This window comes from Mirounga leonina, unplaced genomic scaffold (genome assembly GCF_011800145.1).
Source record: "Mirounga leonina isolate KUSES-001 unplaced genomic scaffold, KU_Mleo_1.0 Mir_129, whole genome shotgun sequence".
NCBI lineage: Eukaryota > Metazoa > Chordata > Mammalia > Carnivora > Phocidae > Mirounga > Mirounga leonina.
This window is the reverse complement of record NW_023270323.1, coordinates 29,031,972-29,055,094: the sequence shown is the minus strand read 5'-3', so window position 1 is coordinate 29,055,094 and position 23,123 is coordinate 29,031,972. Positions and strand designations below refer to the sequence as shown.

General features: G+C 33.9%; 1 protein-coding gene across 6 annotated transcripts in view; it reads right to left on the bottom strand.

Moving 5' to 3' along the window:
* The window catches only part of EPHA5 (EPH receptor A5), a 341,721-nt gene that overhangs the window by 67,578 nt on the left and 251,020 nt on the right, over window positions 1-23,123 (bottom strand). For 3 of the 6 annotated variants that reach the window (XM_035004891.1, XM_035004894.1, XM_035004896.1), the window contains 2 exons: window positions 17,356-17,515; window positions 10,095-10,200 (listed from right to left, as the gene is read on the bottom strand). In XM_035004891.1, the coding sequence (XP_034860782.1) occupies window positions 10,095-10,200; window positions 17,356-17,515 (266 nt within the window). The remainder of the gene's footprint in view (window positions 1-10,094; window positions 10,201-17,355; window positions 17,516-23,123) is intronic. The other 3 variants (XM_035004893.1, XM_035004895.1, XM_035004897.1) reach the window with 1 other exon arrangement.

The following is a 23,123-nucleotide window of genomic DNA, read 5'->3' as shown; positions in this document are numbered from 1 at the left end:
AGATGTGGAACCCAAGGTCAGCCCATAAAAACGGGAAGAAAAGCAAACAGGCCATTTAAAAAAAACATAAACAAATGAAACTGTGATTTAAAGAACAGAACCCCAAAATAATCATTAAAACTCACTGACATTGTTATGCAGTCTTGTGGCTATAAGAGAGTTAAGCAATGCCTGTAGATCTAACACAGAAAAGTGCTATTTTTCTGAGATTAAAAAGTCAGGGGAGTAAGAAATAATGAGAAGCAAGAGTGAGCTATAGTCCAAAGATTTTTGGTAAGCAAGATAATTAGGATATAATATGTTTTGTAGCACTAAAACTATCACAGACATCGAATATATCTTATGCCAATTCCACCACATGGTGCAATAAAGAATTCAGCTTTTGAAACTGAGTTGCTAATCCATTAGAAACATTTCTATCTTTCCAGGTTTAGGCAAGTTCTAAAAAAAGAGCACATATCTTAAACAAGTGTGGCTTTTAGCGGGTGCTTAAAATCATTTGGAACATTTTATTGTCATTTGCTTCATTTCTCAGCAATAGATATACTCCCAGACATGGCTCAGGAAATTAACTGAGTTTTTGTTAAATAGATGGTCTACCTTTTGGCACAGGGTAGTGCTATTGATTTTTTTCTGTAAAGCTGGGTATCAGGTTCCTGTGAGAGCCTGTGTGGGCTGAGAGAGATGTGGTAAGATTCCCAGAAACTTGGTAGAGTCTTCTTTCAGAGCCCTGGCATGCCAGCATGTTCTATTGCATGTCTTATAGAAATGGAGCTTCAGGCAAATGGAACTTCAGACAAAGAGCATATTTTGCTCGTGTAGTCAGGCTTTTTGACCTGCCCTATGCTTCATACTTGATGAAATCTGAGAGTCTTTAGATTCTTTGCTATAATAGATAGATAGATAGATAGATAGATAGATAGATAGATAGATAGATAGATAGATAGATATAATTTTTGCAAATCAATGATATTAACTTGTCTCAGTACCATAGCGTTTCTCCTTCAAAATGTTTGCCTCAATAGAACTTCCTGAGAGTTGCAGTGATGTTTCCGTGTTTGATCTGTGAGAAGTTGCGGGTAGGATATTCAATAATGTTGAGCAATTGAACCAGTAACCCTCTTGGGTTCAGTTTCCTAGGACGATTTACTTCCCACAGTGGGCAATTAGTTGTTGCTATGCTCCTACTCTTTCTGGCACTACTCTGCCCTGATCCCCATTTGTCAGTTATTAATAAATTATGATCTTCTCTCTAATTATCCTTGATTCAGAGCCTTTGAAGAAAAAAGCATGTAATCATGAGAAAATAGTAGGAATAACAACTCTCAGATATTAAATCAATACACATGCCTGGATTTATTACAGTTTCATAAAGTCATATCTACTGCTAATTCATAAACCACTGAGATTTGCTTTTAATGAGAGCTTTTCTAAAATCAGTGATTGTACATGTGATTATAAATATTTGGCTATTTATTAGTATTTTAAAACAAAATAATATTAGGCAACATATTTTCATATAATACTTTTTCTTATCAAAACTTACCGAGTTTTGAAACTATATGATCCTAGTTATGTTAGAAATGTTAAATATACCAACATATTCATGCTACCCCTAATCTGAAGAGAATCAGGAGAGAAATACAAACCTGTTGACCTACATTATTATTAATAAAAACTATTGCTGTTCGATGATACCAGGTGCATCATCAGACTGGCATCAGCATATCCAGATGTCAAATAAATAATGTAAGCTGGTGAAGATTTCTTTTTTTAAGATTTATTTATTTACTTGAGAGACAGAGAGAGAGCGCGCGCCGGGGTGGGGAAGGGGCAGACAGAGAGGGAGAGAATCTTTTTTTTTTTTTTTAAGATTTTATTTATTTATTTGAGAGAGAGCACATGAGAGGGGGGAGGGTCAGAGGGAGAAGCAGACTCCCTGCCGAGCAGGGAGCCCGATGCGGGACTCGATCCAGGGACTCCAGGATCATGACCTGAGCCGAAGGCAGTCGCTTAACCGACTGAGCCACCCAGGCGCCCGAGAGGAAGAGAATCTTAAGCAAACTCCTGAAAGCACAGAACCTGACGAAGGGCTTGATCTCATGACCCTAAGGATAATGTCCTGAGATCATGACCTGAGCTGAAATCAAGAGTTGGATGCTTCCCCAGCTGAGCCACCCAGACACCCCGTCTGGTGCAGATTTCTTAACTCCTATGTAATACTTCTTTGAAATTACTGTGTTTACTTGTGATGGCACAAAATATTTCAGCAATCAGGAAGAAAGCACATTATGGTTAAGCATTCTATTAGACTTATGTCAGTGTTGCTAACAGTTTTCATTTTCCAAACTATCAACATTAATAGAAACAAAGCACTTCAAATGGAGATTGATGCACCATTTAGCTTTAATTCAATAATTTATGTGGTTTTCATTCAATTAGGTTATGTGGGAGAGCCACCAAAGTCTTTATCTTCTAAATACTGAAGAAGAGAAGATATTTACTCAATATACAATAATTTGCGGTTGCAAGTGTTAAATTTCATGAGAAATATTGATATATTGCTCCGAGACTTCAGCAGAAGGAGAAAAGGCTTTGGCTAATGGAATTAAGGAAGATTTTGTGATAGGAAATAATGGTTAATGTGGGTCTTGACACATGGGTAAGGTTTAAATAGTAAGACATGAAGCATAAGAAAAAAGGCACAGATGGAGATCCTCTTTCCACATTCTTAGTTCATGTGCTTTGTATGAGACTGACCCTGTCTTCAGAGTCAGGTGTGAGGCCCTACTGTGCTGGGCCATGCAGTGTAACTTCTCCATCCTCTTCTTATTTAAGGTCCCAGTGTTATTGATTGACTTAGTCTGAGAGCTGGAATTTAGGTTCCTATCAGAGCCTGCACCATATGAGCTCTGAGGGTGAAAGGCAAGAGCTCTCAAGTCAGAGCTGGGCTCAACAGAGTGACCATTCCTGCTTGAGTGATCCAATAATTGTCTGGTCTCTTGCTACCTCATGGGCCACTCTCAATCTCCTTTGACTAGATCTTCCTCCTCCACTCCATCTCTCAATGTCATTGTTGCTGGGCTCCACCCAAATTACCGCATTTTGATGAGTGGCTTTAAATACCGTATTTGTGCCACAGCACACTTTAATCATGTGCCTCCAATTGCGCAGACACTGTTTTTGCACCTAGATCAGTAAGTGTCTGTACTTCGGATTTTTTTTTTTTTTTAATCTCTGGAACTTTCCATCTATATGATCTATAATTCTCTTTAAGAATAAGCCACTTGGAATTTGGCCTCATACACAACCAAAGGGTCAAAAACACATAGAGCTAACGTTGGAAGGGTAGTTTGCAGCATATTTGCAAGAGTCCCGAACTCCAGCTTAATTCTTCCAGTGATAAGATCACTGGACATGTACTGAGAATCTACACTATAATCTGTATGCTCAAGATGAACACATATCTATCAGAAGAGACATATATAAAATGATGAACTAAAACTACTTCAATTGGAAAAAAATGTGTTGAGGAAACACAGAGGTGAAATTAATCAGCTATTACAAAATCAGGAATGGTCATAAAGTTGGTGACATTTAATGTGCATGGTTCTAGAACAAATAATTTATCCAGTACAATTTTCCAGTGAAGGACTGAGGGACAATTCACTAAAACCCAATGTATTTTTAATTTACTTTAGTGTCAAGATATCACCGACATTAATTTCTAGGAGGTATTTTAATTATATCACTGACCAGTTTGGAAAGTTTTAAATAATGTTAATTAATACCATTATTTTGGGCAGTAGAGAATCAGTGACTTTGTATACTAGAGTTCAGAGTTTCACCAAAATCATACAGTTCAATGCTTACATGTCATGGGGAAGTTATATAGTGAAGAACAGAACCCTAAAGTCAGAGCTGGATTCAAGCCCCAGACCCTCACTAACTGACTGTATACAGTAATTTGTGTTCTAGACATTTTCTCACAGGGGAAGAAATAATGCACAGATAAGAATCTTTGCCATCTTGGATCTACAGACAAAAAACTAATAAGAGAAATATATATTTAGTATATAACGGCAATTATGTGTTATGAAGAGGCAAATCAAAGTAAGTGAGATCTGATATGCAGCAGAAGGAATCATGGGCCATCATTATAGTAAGCCCAAAGGAGAGGATGGGATTTTGCGAGGACTTGAAAGCAGGAGGAAGCTATGTGCTTCTCTGGGGCAAGGGGCTAGAGCATATTGTACTTATTATGAACATGATGATGATGATGGTGATGATGATGATGATGTTACTCCCATTAGACAAAGAGGCTTCTCTGTTTTAGAGAAAACAGAAAACCCTTTAAAAACCATTCACTTAGAAAGCTATTATGCTTTGATATCAAAAGTAGGCAGAGCTCTGGCACTTGTCTGAATTTTAAATAATTACATTCAAAATGCCTGCATAATTATTTTATGTGGCTCCGAATAAGCATGAAGGAAAGTTTCTAAGCCCGGTGGGTTTTACCATCAAACTACCGTTTTTCCTAACATAAGAACTGTGGCAGGAAATCAATTAATGTCTCAGACTGTCATTGTGGTCCAAAGGAAAAAAGTCACCATGAAGGGGGGATTCCATTTTAAACATTTGTCTTTATCCATAGTTGGTGCTATTCAGTTTATGAAATTCTGTCCATTGATCTGACTACTAAATTAAAGTGGAAACACATTGAGAAAAGAGCATTACCTTCTTATTTCATATGCCTGGGACTTATCTTGGTATTTTATGTGCAATAGATGTTCAATAAATATTTGGATATTTAAAGAATATGTCAGTTATAACTTGTTATCATTAAGACATTTGAAAAAAATTTACAAAAGGCTAAATTTTAATATTATTTTTAAGTAATAAAAAACCTAAAGCAGCATTTTACATAAATCTACTTTTTTCCCTTAAATTTCTAACATGGTCTCAGTATCTAAATTTTGATAGGTTAGCCTTCAAGTACACTATCCATTGAAGAATTTTCGGCTCAGAAACTGAGATATTTCAAGTGAATTGAGTTTCGATTGTTTCATTAACAATGAGGGAAATAGGATTTAGCAGTTATATGTCCAGCCAGAGGATTTGAACATGCACAGGACAAACAAGGGAAGATCTTTTGCCCAAAAAAAAATCTTTTTCTTTAAGCCACCCCTGAAACTAAATTTATCATTTCAGGAGCATCATAATATTCAAGTCATATATGAGTAGCCTTAAAATCACATCAAAGGCTAAGCAGCTTGAGGAAATTCTTCCACCTCTTCTTCCACCTCATAGTTTTGTTTTTTGTTTTTTTTCCATTTTTAAAACTGGTGAACACCTTCAACTTCTTTGTACTTATTTGCAAGAACTTGTGCAAACGTGTGGGAGTGTATGTGTATAATGTGTGTGTGTTTTTAACCTCTGAGCATACCTGTGGAACTGATTGAAATAAAGAAGCAAAGCTCTGGAATTTTCTTAAAAAATAAATTCATGAGGTGTGCCTGAGTAACACAGTTGGTTAAGTGTCCAACTCAGTTTCAGCTCACGTCATGGGATCAAGCCCCAAGTGGACTCCATACTCAGTGTGGAGTCTGCATGAGATTCTCCCTCCCTCTACCACTCCCCTTGTGTGGGCACTCTCCGTCTCAAATAAATAAATAATTCTTTTTAAAAAATGATAAGAAAATAAATCCATGAGCATGTAATAAGTGAGGAATCAGAAACAAAGTATTAAAAAATATTGTGAAATACCAGGATGACTATACTGACCAAGGTTCAAAGAAGGAAGTTTCTCTACACTGAAAGATGTTTTCCTTTATACTTTCTGTACCACTAAATCCTGTTAACTTAAGCTTTATATCAGGTTAAGAAGTATCCAGTAATCAAGAATTAGGCAGCAAGTTCGAAGTGGAGACAGAAAAAAAGTAACTTAATGTAATCAATGATCATCTTCAAAAGAAAGGAAAAGAGGGGAAGGACACTATAAAAGACTTGCTCAAACATGTGGAGATGTGGCAGCGTGGAGATGACAATCATTAATGAAATGTTAGTTCATTAAACAATTTATACTATAAAGTAGTAACTATAAGGAGAAAAAACAATAAAATTAGCATATAATAAAGTTATCAATGTGCATTGTCATTACTGATAAAAGGGAAAAATTAAACAACAATTTCAACATGCTGTGCATATCAGGAGTAACTGGCTCATAGTTTGCTGAGGACATGTCAGTTGTTTTGTAGTCCAATAAAAAAAAAAATTAAAATTAATGGTAAAGAAAGTAAAAAGGAGAATCTAACCCCTGCAGAAAAATGCTCTATGGAATATTTAGCACCTCTAAACACGAAGATCACACAAATTCTAAGACTGACAGAATCCTAAGATGTTATAATTCTTTGTATTTTTTTAAATGGAACTTTTTCCTTTAAGATGGATATCTGCTTACATTATTTTTAACTGTATCTCGATAGGAAGACTCCAAGAAGTTCTGTGTAATCAATTTTAGCCTAAAATGATTAGAAAGTCTCTATATTCGATTTATTTATCTTTCATTTATTTTAGAACAAAACATTTATTTTTTCTTTGAAATAAATTAGTCCCATAGTATTCAAAATGTTATAATCCTCAGTTTTTTTGACTTGGTGTGAACAAAACTACCAATTATCAGTGACTACGTATCTTCAAGACATATTTCCTCTGGGTCCAAATGATACAAATTGTCAATAAATATTACATTTAAGTAATATTAATATTTTGCAACATATAAAAATTAATTTATCTGTATCACCACTGAGGAGTCAAATTATTTATAATTAAAATACATTTCCCCTAGGAGCAAATACCTGGTTTTTAATAAACTCAAGAGATTAAAAAGTAACAAAATAGATTAGAGTGAGAGGATAGTCTAAATTTCATTGTATTTTTGTGTGTGTTTATTAGTCATATTATGGCAAAGAAAGGAGGGAGAAACAAATATATTTCACTGTCTTCAGACCAATCCTAGAGCAGACTTTTTTTCAATAATTTGTTAGTACTCATAATAATTTCCCAAATACTGTTAGGTTTTGGCTACATTTCTTCATTTAATTTTTCTCTTATTTGATACATCTTTATTGAGTTAATTCAGGAACTGTAGGTACTATGAGATAGGCACACTTTTCTTAGTCCAAACAAAAACTTCAAAGCTCATTGCCTTGAACGAGATAGAAAAAGACCTTTAAGAATCATTTCATTTAGGTTTTGAGTAAATATATTTATTTAAAGCAACATAAAATAACTTATCCATGAAAAATAAAATAAGATGGCCAGAGATGTTTTTATCATAAGACAAATACCCCCTGAAATTCAAGAATGTGCATTCAACAAAATGAAGTAATGATAATTTCTCATGCAAAATATATGCCGGTAAAAAAATATAAATCTCAGATTTTGAGGGGTAAGATTTGTTTTCCTTTAAATTGAAGATTCCTAGTATTTGCATAGTAAACTGTGTGCTATAAAATTAAATTCAGAAAAAAATTTAATATGAATAAACAATGTACAAATTAACAAGGTATTGTTATTTTTTAAAAGTAATATACTTCTACAAGACAATACATTCAAAATTTGATCTTACCAAGTCTCAGATTTAGTTATGCTGAAAATTAAGCTTTGGTTGTACCTTTGAATGTAGATGTAATTCTAGTATAACTGAGAAATTATACTAAAATTTAATTATTCTTACACAGCAAATCCAGGTACTTACAGAATTCATGTGGTACATGTGGGCACACACACACACTAATGCATTACTACCCTTCAGTTACCAAGTAATAGGTTAATTGAACCTTCTCTCAAACACTTTGTTTAATGCTACAGATGCAACAAAGTAAATTGTTTTTAAGTCAATTTTGTGTATATATTGGGGAAGAAAAATTTTTGAGAACAAGGGCTGATTCACATACAAGTAAGCAAGAATCCATAGCTGAATGTCATCAGTAAATTCACATTAACAGTATGTAGGTTAAATAAATACAGTGTGGCTAAGTATATAATAAGATACATTCTATACTTGATTTTTCCTTTAATAAACCCTTAAACACACAAATTTATTGGATTCTAGATCTCAGATCTTTCCTCCCATTTTATTGACTTCCTCTAAGTGTGGACCTAAGAAATACAGTATCTTCTTATGATCCCCATGTCCCTAACTATAACTAATACTCCTGGATTTGGAAAGGAAGAAGCCAACTAATATTTCAGTCAGAAGTAAAGAAATGATATTACAAACCAACTCTGAAACTGTATCATAGTTATCTACACTTTTGAGGGAGAAAAGACTCATCTCATGTGGTAGTTTTCTTAATAGTTACCATACACTCAACTTAATTATCCTATTTAAATATGAGCAAAGTTTTGGGGCACCTGGGTGGCTCAGTTGTTAAGTGTCTGCCTTTGGCTCAGGTCATGATCCCAGAGTCCTGGGATTGAGCCCCACATCAGGCTCCTTGCTAGAAGCCTGCTTCTCCCTCTCCCACTCCCCCTGCTTGTGTTCCCTCTCTCACTGTCTCTCTCTCTGTCAAATAAATAAATAAAATCTTTAAAAATATATATTAAAAATAAATAAATATGAGCAAAATTTTTATGACAAAATTTTTATCTTCCAGGAAAGAGGGACATAATCAGAGGAGTCTTCCCAGGTGACATCAGAGAGACAAGAACCGTAGGTCATCAGGTAGCCAGGCTTTTGGTCAAATAGGGCCAGTTGTCCTCACAAAATCACAAACTGCTTCCCACCTAGAAATTCTAAAAATGCATCACTGCTAGTCTAACATTAAAAGTAAGCGATGGATTTCTGTATACACACTTAAGAAAATTTTGAACATTCTTAAATAAACAGGAACTAGAAGAAAAGGAATTTTCAGATACAAAAAGAAAGGATGTTCAAAGGAATATTTTCAACAAGGTTTTATGAAAATAAATTACTTTAATTTAAGGATATAGTCATAAATCTTTTCAGAATACAATATGCAGTATATTGAAAAGTGCCCAATTCTGTATATTTATGAGTTGAATATGTGCTGAAGAGTCAAAAGTAAATAAGTAGAACAGGAACAAAATCAATATGAATATTGATTTTCTGACTTTTTCTGGACCCTACATTACAACTTCACATATTTATGCAAGTCTAAATATTTCCATGAAGACTTTCATCAAGTTTTCTGTAATAGTCTAACACCAAAACATTTTCAAATGGACAGCTCTAATTACTAAATAGCGCTTCTAACAATGGCCTGGATAAAAAATGGAGATATGTTTGTTGCAGGAACAGTGCATTCTTATGATTTGATTTATTTACTTATTGTTGTTCTAAATTTTTTTTTCTGAAGATTGATTATGCTCAACTCAATATCAGGAAATACTTTCTACATAAGTTGTTGTTGGGTCTCTCTACCTCTTTTATTTTTGTTCAAAATGAAAAATGTAGATGTGTAACACACATGTTAATGTATCTATTGATACAATATTGAGTACAATTCACTTTAAATCAGTACATGCTCTGATTGATGTATTCAGATTGAAATCATTCAGGAGCTGAAAATAAAAGCAGTCATGGAAAAGGGTTGGTTACTTCTCAGAATGGTGGTTTGCCAGAGTATCTGTTTGGTATCCATCACCCTGTTAGGATAGAATGCTGGCTAAGTAGAATTATTAGTCCTATTCCTCTGAATCTACCAGGCACAGGCACAGGCCTTCCCAAACACTAAAATCGAAGCAGAAAACCATAAATGATTTTGAGGGAAAGAAATTCACATTTGAAAACTATATCATAAAAAATATGATTTAAGGCAGAATAAATAATAACAAGTTAATAATTAACTCTTGCGAAGACAGCGTACCTGAAAAAGAGAAATTCTGTGCTTAAAAGTTAGCACTTAACATGGACAAGGTAAAGCTTAAAAATACATCAGACATGGAAGTTATCTACTGATACGCTGCTTGCCTGATTTGTTTTGGGATGTGCTTAACAGCCAAATGGTCAGATCAAGGTAAAGAAGAGATCAGCTGCAAAAGTTCAAAATCACAGCTTCCTTTCTTACCTTCCACTGAGGAGGAAGCCGAGAACCACTGCCAACAAAATGACTCCCACTGCCACAGACACAGCAATTATAGGGATCTGGCTTTGATCGCTGGATGCTTCAACTGCTGGTAGGAGACACAGGAAATGGAGCCCGTGGTTAAAGAGATCATATGCATTCAAATAAGAGCTGCTTAAGTCAGTAATTGATACGTGGTTTAAGCAATTCCCCCACACTTGGCTGAGATTTCCCCTTCATATCTCTTCTCAATGGTGTGTAATTGAAAAGACATCTTTAGGAGACAATATTTACTCTCCAAATGGAAATTTGAAAGAATCACTAAGTCACTGATTATTTCTTTGTCATCATAAAAAATGAATGTAATCGTTTGCATAGTATTTATCTAGGCATCTTGAGTTTGCAAGATAAAATGCAACTTAGTCCTTGAGATCAAACACCTTCATCTGAATAAGAGGTGCTAAGTATATAAGATTTGACATTTTAGAGTTCACATGTGGCTGTTCGCTAGAAAAAAAAAATCTTGGTACCTGAGACAGGGTTTTTTTTGTTTGTTTGTTTTTTCCTCATAGACATAGCTTGAACGCCAAAATGTTCTGGCTATGATTTCAGTGAAGTTAATATAATATCACTTTTCCTAATATAAGTTTAAAAACTGTGATTTCAAGCAGAATATAATCAGTGAGTATACTTTATGTGTAGGACTACGTTTTGAAAGATATCAAGGCACACATTTAGAACTTTGAGAAGTCTGCTAAGAGTAGGTTTATTTACATCATTTTTTTTAAATACCTGGATTTAGTTGAAATATCCTACATTTTAACAGTACAATTACCATAATAAGAGGAATATGGACATGAGTAGATAGTTGTACCTCAATAAGCATGGGGATATTAATTTTGTGCCAACAACTATGCATTATTAAAATAAGAAACTCATAGAGCAAAATAAATTTTACTAATGTTCTCAAAAACCACTCAATAAGATATATACCATGCTATTGTTTAACAATATAATCATTTTTGATAAATTCAGAGTGGTGCTAGCTCCCCTTCATAACAAATTTTAAGTTATCAAAAGTAATAACAACTATACTTTCCATGTTTTGTTTCTCATAACCCCTCACCAGATCTTGGCCCCATCAATAGTTTTGGACATACATAAACTTCCCTTTCTATTATTGTCACCTCTCTTTTGATTCTTTCAAAACAGAATTGACTGACTCTGACACTTCTTGCACTTGAGCTACACTTTTAACCCTTTCAGATCAGTCTTCAAAACCAGTATCAACAAAAGCTTGTTCATGTATGAGAAAGACTTACTGATAATCTAAATCTATGTTCTTACCCCCTCCCTTTTCTTGGATAATAACAGTTGTGGTTCAGTGGTTCTTTATCTTGATTTTTCTCTCCTATTATCTGATGCTGAAGTCTGTGATAGGGAGTTCAAAGCTGGTGAGCAGTATAAATGGGTAGGGCAAAGCTACTCCATTATCGCAAAGAGCCTAGACCCAAGATTTGCTTTTATAATCTCTAAACTCAGATTATTTATACCATTGCTTTTTCTTAATTCTTTAATTTTCTTTTTGGTAAGGGGCATGTTCCAAGAGAAAAAAATCATGCAGACTTGGTCCGTATACATAATGTTATTTTTATTGGGCTCTAACTGCTGTTCCAATTATTTTGATTCTCTCTTATTAATTTCCTGACAAAATCATCCCCATAATGAGTCCTCATTTTCTCAAAACACTAATTCATTACCACTTCTCATGTTTCAGAAATGTTAAACTTTATAGATAAAAAAGAGTGATCAAGTCTGAACTCCATGGTTAAATCAAACTGTATGGGTTATACAGTTTTCCTTTGCTTTACCTAACTCCAAGGTTAGAATCCTTCCTGGCTCTTCTAAAACCTGGATCCTTCAACAATCTCCTCCAGGAGAGAGTTTCATTCCCTTACAGGCTATTTCTCTGCTATCTACAAGCCTGAACACGTAATTCTCCTTAGGGGACACAGATCCTTATACCTAACCTTACTGATGTTGGTTCAACTTAAATTTGAAAACAGGTCCAACATTTACTAGGTATATGGGCCAAAGCAAAGTACTTAACCTTATCAAGTTTCATTTCACTAATCTCCAAATAGGGATAATTTTCCTGGATCATTACAATTCTGTTTAGAGATGATATTTAGCATAGTGCTTCAATTATTGCCAGCCTTAAATAAATAGTAGATAATATTTCTACATATTGTTATCTGATCCTGCTTTGTTTATCACTCTTACGCTTTCTTATTTTTCAGCATCTTGACTAAGTTATCTAGAACCAGCCTCATTTTCTGATAACCAATGTAAATTCTCTCTGAAACTTCTCCTGTCTTTGAGTTCTATGTGTGATATTCTGGCTACATGCAATAAGTATTTCTCCATTTACCTTACCATGCACTATAAGGCATTTGACCTTGTTGAACATAAACTTCAACCTTGAGATTCTGCTCCTCTTGGTTTCTATGACATCAGATGATCTGTTTTCTCTTTTTCCCCCACTCTGAAGTACTACTTTGTCAGTTCTGTTGGCTTCACATTCTCTCCCCACATCTTATGCATGAACAATTTCTGATGAATGCTGGCTCTTAATCCTTCACACTTCCTTGGCTCTTCACTCTGTCTTTCTCCCTCCCTTCTTTCTTTTCTCCCTACCTCTCATGGATACTTCTTTGCATATGGCATCAGTTAACTATAAGCTGATGAGTCCCAAATTTATATTTCCAAGTCTTATTTCTCTTCAAAGCTTCACTCTATTAAAAAAAAAAAAAAAAAAAAAGACTGCTTTCTTTTTATTTGGATTGTGTTTTCATATAAAAACAACATGTTAAAAATTGGCCCTTATGCCACATCCAGCCCCAAGGGTATTAACAAAAACACATCAATAAATAAACATAACCATAAATTAAACCACGAACCAGACTAATTTGATCTCTTTTCTCCTGGTTTCTTTTAACTATCACTGAATTTTTCTTAATTCCCACTTGCTTATTAATTAATAAACATGTGCTCTGTTTCTTTTGTTTTTCCCCATGAATTATATTTTTTCATCTAACAGTCACCTATTTGATTCAAATCTGCTGGCATATGGTTCGTCGGCATTTTAAGTGTCCCCTTTGCCTTCTGTGTACTCACATAAATATCCAAAAATATCACTTTGATCATGTTTCTCTGACCAAAAAGTTAACAAGTACTCACTATCTATGAAAAAAAAAATTCCCAAATTTTCCATCTAGCATTCAAAAGCCCTTGTAACAAAATTCTAACAAATCTTTCTGGTCTCAATGCGCCATTTTGGCACTCTGAGATTTAGTTTTGGAGGAAGCAGGCATGATTAATCAGAAGTAGGGATAAAAATAGGACAATTTCAGACTAATCAAATATTAATTTTGAGAAAAAATATGGATGCCCCATATTCTCAAATGCTTCATTTTTAATAATTGACAAGATCTAATATAATTTAACAATATGTTAAAATATACATGGTATGGGTTAACATCTTGCAATAAAGTAACTTTTAATAGCATACCAAAAATTTTCAAATGCTTAAATTAAAACATTTTATGAAAATATTTTAGTAGTACCAAGTTACATATGTTCATATTTACATGTTTTTATCTACTGTTCACTTAAATCAGATCTTTTGTATAATAGACAATTAAATCAAGGGCCTATGAGGAAGAATTTAAATAATACATTTTCATTTTTTAGAAAAATTTCAGCATTTTCTAATTTCCTTGATGGGCTTTGATTATTTTACTATTTCAAATGTACTAATTATTTTGTGAGCTATTTCTAATAAAAATAATTCATCAAGATTTTGTACTATTTATTCCTTTGTTTGTCCTGACAGCATCAGTAATATCCCCAATATATCAACTAACTTGAAAATATATAGAATTGATAAGGTACTGTCAATGCCCTCATACTTCTTCAAGGAAAAAAATATTATAAGCCCGGTATGATCCATGATTATTTTTTAATATATCATTAAGTTTTTTCATCTTTAAAGATATAAACCTCTAGTCACTCACATTTCCTTTTTTTTTTTTGTATGTCATGTAGTTTTGGAAGAATTACTGAGGAATATTTAGGGAATGCTTAAAAGCAAATTTGGGGCAACGTAACACACTACTATTAAAAGGATATTCGTTATAAACATTAATTGTCTTTAGTAAACAATATTCCTTTTTCTTCACTTATTATATACTTAAATTATCCCTGGAAACTTTAAGGTAGCATACACTGAGAAATCACATTGATTACCTTATTTTGCTTCTCATACTCCTGATTGCAAACCCATATTACATAGATAGTCTCTACATTTTAGCTCTATATTTGAATAGTTAATGATGAAGCTGAAAAGGTTTGTTAAAGCCAGATTATAAGGGTTTTTGAAGACCAGGCTAAGAATTTGGGATCTTTCTACCACAGCTGTAACTATCTGTTAATTTTCTTGATTAAGATAATTTGATCAAAGCTATAATTTTTGATATGTAATATGAGTACATAGGAGTTAGTGGGGATATTTAAAACAGCATGGCAGGCAAATATGCACATGAAAAGAGGTTGAACATCATTAACCATCAGGGATTTCAAATTAAAACCATAATGAGATATCACTACCCACCTGTCCAAAATGACTAAAAGAAAAATATAGTGAGAACAGCAAATGCTGATAAAAATGTGGATAAACTGATCACTCATACATTGCTGGTGGGACTGTAAAATGGTATAGTCACTCTGGAAATCCGTTTGTCAATTTCTTACAAAATTAAAAATAAAATTGCTGTATGATGTAGCAATTGTACTCTTGGGTATTTATCCCAGGGAAATGAAAACTTAGATCGATGAAAAAACATGTACATGAATATTCATAGCATGTTTTTTGGCAATAGCAAAAACTGGTATTAACCCAGATGTCCTTCAACAGGTGAATTTTTAAATAAACTGTGGTCCACACATAACATACTCAACAAAAAAAACTTGATATACATAACAATTTAGATGCATCTCCAGAGAATTAAGTCAATTCTAAACTGTCACATACTGTATGATTCCATGTATAGAACATTTCTGAAATATCATATTTTTTGAAATGGATGTTTAGAAATTAGCGGTTGTCAGTGATTAGTTATGGCACAGGAACTCTTCCAAAAGGCAGTTGGTATAGTTATAAAAGGGCAACCCAAGGGATCTTTGTGATGTTGGCACTATTCAGCATCTTGACTTTTGTGGTAGATACACAAATCTATACAACTGACTAAATTGTATCCAACTTAATACACTCACCTGTTTCTATACACACACACAAAAAGGAGTAGAAAGAAATGTGAGTAAGATTGGTGGATTGCATCAATGTCAGTATTCTGAATGTGATATTATGCTATAGTTTTGCAAAATGTTACCATTGGGGGAAACTGAGCAAATTGTACAAGAGTCCATTCTGCATTGTTACTTACAATTGCATGTAAAACTCAACTTATCTAAATAAAAATGTCATTAAAAAAACAGAATAGCATTATTCCAGCAATTGGGTTATACAGATTTGTAGGTAAGAATTGCATGAAAGGAAGTGATGTATTGGAGAAAAAAAATCATAAAAGAAACACAAAGGTGTTTGGTAAATCTTAGCAAGTGGGAGTTAAGAAAAATTCAGTGATAGTCTCAAAGTTACAGGACAATTTATGTTAAAAGAAACCAGAAAAAAAAGAATTAACTAGATTGGCTAGATGGTTTCATTCATGCTAAGTTTATTTGTTGGTGCATTTTTATCATTGCTGTTGGGAAAAAGGATGACATATGGGGCCAATTTTAAACATGTTATTTATATGCATAACAAAGTGGATAATAGGCAGTTATAAAATATAAACTAAAGCTAGAGAGAGAAAGACCACTCTGAGATTTTTCCATCCAAATCCTCGTGTTAAATAGCCTTTCTAAAATAAAGATTTTATATTCTTGTGCTTACTGTTTGCATTTGGTTTTAGGACTATATGAATGACATACGAGATAATAGAGATGAAAAAGAAAAGCCCTTCATAACAATTTTGTGACCTACTTATAATATAAATTAAAATTTATAAATTTTAAAAATGAAACAAATCAATAACATCATGCATCATCATTATGAATTGAGTAACCAATTAGAAAACTTTTTTTAAAGTGTATGTTCAAGGTAATGATCTTCAGATAGTTTTCTGTCCTAACATACCTGAATGATAAGATAGAATTTTCTTAGTATTGGTAACTCATTAAAGCCAGTATTCTCTTTTTTAAATTTTATTATGTTATGTTAATCCCCATACATTACATCATTAGTTTTAGATGTAGTGTTCCATGATTCATTGTTTGTGCATAACACCCAGTGCTCCATGCAGAACGTGCCCTCTTTAATACCCATCACCAGGCTAACCCATCCCCCCACCCTCTCCCCTCTAGAACCCTCAGTTTGTTTCTCAGAGTCCATAGTCTCTATTCCTAACTGTCATGCACCAAATGAAAATACATACACGCACACATTTGACATTTCACACTACTCCTGTATGTTATTTTCTTCATTAGTAAGTATTAATAGTGTCAGTTTTTCATCTATAAATAAAAGCAAGCTATTGTTTTCTTCTAATCTTGCTTTTAATGTGTGCTTTAGGACAAGTAATCTAAATATTTTGTTTGATGCTAAAGAGAAAAATGTTTTATGCTACTTTATTTTAAAAATGGTACAAGAAATGTTTTCCAGAATATTTCTAGACCCTTCACTCAGAGACACTGCCAGAGATTTTGATTTTTCAAAATGATCAGATTGGTTGCTAAGAGCGCCATTTTCTTGCCAAACTTAATACTTAATGCATGCTCCCTGTAGAATTTTCATAGAAAGACTAAGCCTGATAACATTGTTCAATAAAACAAGTAAAAGTCAATGGCAATAATTCAATAAAGTATGGCAGCTGTGGAAAGAAAGTCTTTAAAAGCAGGTTTAAACATTTCTTAAGCATCTCTTGATTTTTCATCTCCCAGTAGACTAAATGTGATGAGGAGCAGGGACCGATGTGTTAACCCACTAACCTACCGTAATAGCATGGCAGATGCTTCCTACCCGAAGGGGTCATGCCTGGGAGGCAGAGAGGAGCAGGAGACCGACAGAATGCCCAGGGAGAGTATCGATCCACTTTTCTGGTAACCATTACAGAGACACGCGTTGACAGTAATTAAAATGACTTACACACTGGGATGGTTTCAAACTCAAATCTTCGACTGAAAACACCATAGCCTGCTGCTGTGCGTGCCCGAATTTGGAAGACATACACTGAAGCTGGTTTCAAGCCCTCTGCAGTTACAGTTGTCTCTTTAGACTTGATAATTGTATAGCTGGTTTCTTGGTCCTTGGATTACACATGCGCATACAATAAAAAAGTCAACATATGAGTTACTAATGACAACAAAACTTAGAATCAGAAATCAGAAAATCAGAAACTAATGAACTTGCTATTAGTACAAATATAATCTTTTAGGGAAAAAAAACAACAACAACTATACATCCTAGGTGTGCTATCTATATAAAGCCTAAAAGTGTTTCCTAGAACTCAAAGAGGGTGGATAACATGTTCTCCAGTCACCCACCATACTTGCCTTTGGCACAAATAAATTTGTAAACTTTTAAAATATGACTTGCAGGAGATGAATTATTTTACAGACTCTATTTTAGTATTGGTATTTGTGAGTTTATTTTTCTCATAAACGTTTTATTGGAGCACATCTAACGTGCTGCCTATTCACAGAGAATGATGGCAAGGTCTCATATACGGCCAGGTAAGACTTATGCCTTGTATCTCTGGTGAGTTTGACTTCTTTTTTTTTTTTTTAAAGATTTTATTTATTTATGAGAGAGAGAGAATGAGAGAGAGAGAGCACATGAGAGGGGGGAGGGTCAGAGGGAGAAGCAGACTCCCTGCCGGGCAGGGAGCCCGATGCGGGACTCGATCCCGGGACTCCAGGATCATGACCTGAGCCGAAGGCAGTCGCTTAACCAACTGAGCCACCCAGGCGCCCTGGTGAGTTTGACTTCTAATTATATTTAGGGCTTGGGAGAAGAATGAGGACTCTGCTGGAGAACTTTAATTTCAATTCATTAATTCTAAACAGAGATTACTGAAGAAAAACTAAAGAAATTTTTTTTCTTTTTAAAAAGCTTTCTGTTTTTTCACGTTCTTGTGTTTGAGCTGGGTGAGTAGTGAATGGAGATGGAGTGAAAAAAATATCACTGTAAAGATTGTTTTGGAAACTGTTCCCATTTTGACTGCTACCAAAGTCTAGACTAACCACACATAACTTCTCCTTACCTCTGAGGTTACCACGCTGAATCTTAGACCTGCACACTGAATCTGAAACCTACAAAGATCTAAACACACAAAGTCCCTGTTCTGAACTTTCTCCTCCCTTGCATTTTTCTGTGTGAATTCTTGACTACACTTGCATTTCCTTAATGTGTCCCCACAATTATTACATTTCTGATAGATATTACAGGATGAATTGATAGGTAATGGTTAGAGATCTTTTCCCCCATTTTTAAGCATTGGTCTTTACTTACAGTATCTTGTTGATGACTGTAAACCATCATTTGCCAAATCATTTCATAAAATTTTATTTTACTAATAGAAACATGTATTGAGGTTTTTTTTTAAAGATCTAATGGAATAACATGTAAAGGATTTTTTTTTTCTGAAATGAGAAAAAAATTGAAAACAAAAATATAACAATTACTTCTCAAACATCCCAATAGGGAACATGGTTATTATTTAATCTTCATAACACTATTAAAATGCAAAATAAATGCAAACCATGCTCCTTGTCCCTTGAAGTTTACAATCAATAGCAGCATACCATGCTGTGACTTTAGTGTGGACACAGAAAGCATGTGCTAAAATACAGCAAGTTCATTTTTACTTTTATCCTCAGTTTTCTTATCTGTAAAGTTGGGATATTGGTGCCTGGATATCTTCACAGCGATGTTGTAAGAATGAAAAAAGTAATGCATGTGAAAACACTTAATAAACTAGAGAATACATGTTTTAATTGTCATAATTTTTATTTAAATTTGTTCTACTTTGACACATCAAAGTGAATTGCTAATCACATTCTATTCACCAATACAATCTAAAGTATACAACCTACCAAAAAAAATTTTAAAGCAGTTTTACCATTCTTCATTTAATACAGTCAAACACAGAGAATTATCTTAAGGTTAAGTTCATCCAAATTTCTATCTAAATAAGTATGTTCTAATTTCTAATGCAAATAGGTTTTCTGATTCACTCTACGCAAACAACTATTTTCTTAAATTTTTTTAATGCACAGATTAATTTAAGTGCCAGGTCTTTAAGGTGTCTAGGAAATATTACTAGATTTTTGCAAAGGATTTAAAGGAGGTCATTAAATCCTATAAAATTTTACCTAGTAATGTACTGATGTTCTGTGGCTGCTCAAGCTTAAGACTGAATATGCAAGACTTTCTCAATAAGATTATACTTTTCACTTTGGCTATGACTGAAGCAGTAATTTCAGCAAGAAATGATAAAATATCTGTTTGTTATTATTTTCTCTTTCTTTAAAGAGAAGTTGGTTTAAAAATCTAGACAAAACTAAAGATTCTGGTATATTTGATATAATTATGATTTTTACATAAAATATTAACATAATGTAAAGTAAGAGATTTTTTGTTTGTTTTATAAAAGAGCACAGGAATATCAGGGTTAGAATTCAAGCCATCCTATTGTCTAAGAAGTGTGCAAATGTGGATACGCAACTCAACCTCAGTTTTTTCTTCTTTAAAATGGGACAAAATTATTTATTAAGAGCATGGTTGAGCAATAGAGATGATATACATAGCACCCAGCACAACCTCCACAACATAACCAGTTCTAGGTAAATTTGACTTGAGTCTGTATCATGATGGCAAATTTAATAAAAAGTTTGTTGTAAACTCCTAACTATTGAAGTCACAATTAATATGTCTTGTAAAATTATTAGAAGTTGACATTTTTGCCAAATCGGGGGGGTGGGAAACATAAGGAAACTGGCATGCTGCTCCTTGAAATAATGCATGACCTAATATCAATTGCACAAAATTATGCAACATTCTGATTTATATATTAACATGTATATCTAAGTGGTTCTTTATCGGAGTTCTAATTGCACATTGTCTCTCTGGGTCTGTTGAAATCTCTAGTGTCAGAGGGACTCACCAAAGCATATATCTAAGGGATCGAAACCATTAATACCGATTTTGAATTACCTAAGTATCTTCCAAAATTTGCTTCTGTTCCACTCTTTTCAGTCACGGTCATATTACAATTTCCTTTTTATCACAAACCCTATATATACATCTTCAACACCCACGGCCACCAGGCTGCCAGATCCCGGTCAGGGCAATGGCTTTTGCTGCCTTCGTGCTCCAGCTGAGCAAATGAGCTACATTCCCCAGCTGCTTAACAAATACTGTTCACATGCAGTGAGGGGAGGGCCTCAGCAGAAGGAGCCAGCTGGCAAACACCCTGCCAAGGGGCAGGTCCCTTTGCCTCTGCCTTTAATTAAGAGATGGCAATGGGCCCATCACCATGCAGGAGGAGAGAGGCCCAATGACCTCTATTAGAGCAGGGCAATGGCAGGTAGTAATACCAGTTGGCAAATGCAAGAGCCCTGGAAAGCTCTGCCACCTGTGTCTGGCCAAGAGCCATCCAATAAAATGGTAGTGTCATTCTGAGGGTTCAAAATGAGCTCGGGAAACCTATCAGGACCCCCACCTCAATACATGCTATAAAAGCTCATTATCCTTTTCTTCTTTTTCCTTTTTTTTTTTCCCCGAAAGTGTTAAAAAAAAAACTTTCATGTATTTTGTTGGTATGCTCAATAATTTTGCTTGGCAAAAAGTTCTGGGAGTTAATGTAAAGTAAATGTAAATGGACAACTTGCTCTTCATTTACTGAAACTATATATAGAAATATTTTCCTAAGTTGTTTTTTCTTATGTTGAGTTATACAGATAATAGAATGCATTAACACGGCATTAAATATAAGACATTAAATGTAAAACTAAATTTCATGAACTAAGTATAGAACTATGAAGAAAATAATTCCACAACATGGATAAAATCCATTAGAAGGAATATTAAGAGAAAAGGACTTTGCCTACCACTTGTTGAAAAACTCTTTGTTTAACAGAAGCAGCAACTTAAAGAAAAAAAGAAAAAATAATTATAAATCCTTGCTTTTATTGAGTATTACTCAAGCACATGCTGGTAATAGTAAAAACAATGAAAGATTACTCATAAGGGGAAAAAATAGGATAATTTCATTGGAAACAAAAAAGAAAACCAGACATTGGTCCAGCTAGTTGCTTCAGGGGAAGAAAAACCATACAAAAAAATAATGACTTTTCAAATTTTAGTCTTCTTGCTGTTGAACTTCATCTACAATGTATATTCAAAAATAGAGTTTTGGTGAATAGTTTAAAAATTTTTTTTTAAATACTCCCTTCTTTTAATTAATTAATTAATCAATTAATTAATGAATTTTTAAAGATTTTATTTATTTATTTGACAGAGAGAAACATAGCAGGAGAGGGAACACAAGCAGGGGGGATGGGAGAGGGAGAAGCAGTCTTCCCGCTGAGCAGGGAGCCTGATGTGGGACTCGATCCCAAGACCTGGGATCATGACCTAGGCTGAAGGCAGACGCTTAATGACTGAGCCACCCAGGTGCCCCTAATTTATTTTTTTAAGGTAGGCTCAAACCCCAATTTGGGGCTCAAACTCACAACCCCAAGATCAAGAGTTGTGTGCTTCACTGACTAAGCCAGCCAGCACCCCTGGTGCATCATTATTTTTAAATGTCATTATGCATTTCAACTTCTTTTGAAATAAACTTCAATTACAGTAAAAACTTGAAACTCAGAATATTTATAAAAATCAGTCTATCATCTATCTATCTATCTATCTATCTATCTATCTATCTATCTATCTATCTTTATCTCCTGCTTTTCATTAGTATACAGTAATAAAATTTGCAAAAAAAAAAATAAATAAGGATGTAAACCTTAATTTAACAAATTATTTTTGGATAGAGCCTGTGTTTAGATTGTAGATCTCTAGAATTTAAAATACAATTTGGACTACTACTCCCAGAGAAACAAGAATCAGTGAGGAATATTAATGACACAACATTTTACTTGATTTGTCTTATTTTTTATAATAAATACTGTAAACCATATCCCAATATAGTTTTTTTTTTAAGATTTTATTTTTAAGTAATCTTTACACCCAACGTGGGTCTTGAACTCATAATCCCAAGATCGAGAGTTGCATGCTCCACTGACTGAGCCAGCCAGGTGCCCCTATACCAACAAAGTTTTGTCTCATAGATATTCTCTTAGGACATTCTTGGTGAATAACGTATTTGATAATATATTTTTTTTATGAAATAGAAGTATCTTCATTTATGTTCCCTAATGATCCAATAGTTATTTGTGATGCTACCAGCAAGTCATTCCTAGGAGGATTACTAAGTAATCCTTCAAAAGTAGTAATTTGCTATTTATTCATCTATTTATAAAATCAATATAAGAACATTGTACAGGCATTCAAAACCTAGGAAGGATATGTAAACATCCCCACTGCCCCCCTTTCCCCACCCACTACTGTTCTACTCTCTATCACTATCTTTACACAGGTAATGGTTAAATCAATGAATAAAAGAAACAATTAAAAAATCTCTATGATGTTATGCATTAATTTAATGTGTTTCAATGTATTTACCTATACTCTTTCATCTACGCATATACACAAAATGTTGAATTTTTAAATAACTTTCATTAATAGAATATAAGTATTTTTCCAGATATTTTTGCATTAGTACAAGGAGAACCATTTATTCCCTCTCCTCTCTTTTCCAATGTCCTAGCGTGGACAGTTTCTCTGGGATTGCAAAGTAAGTCTTT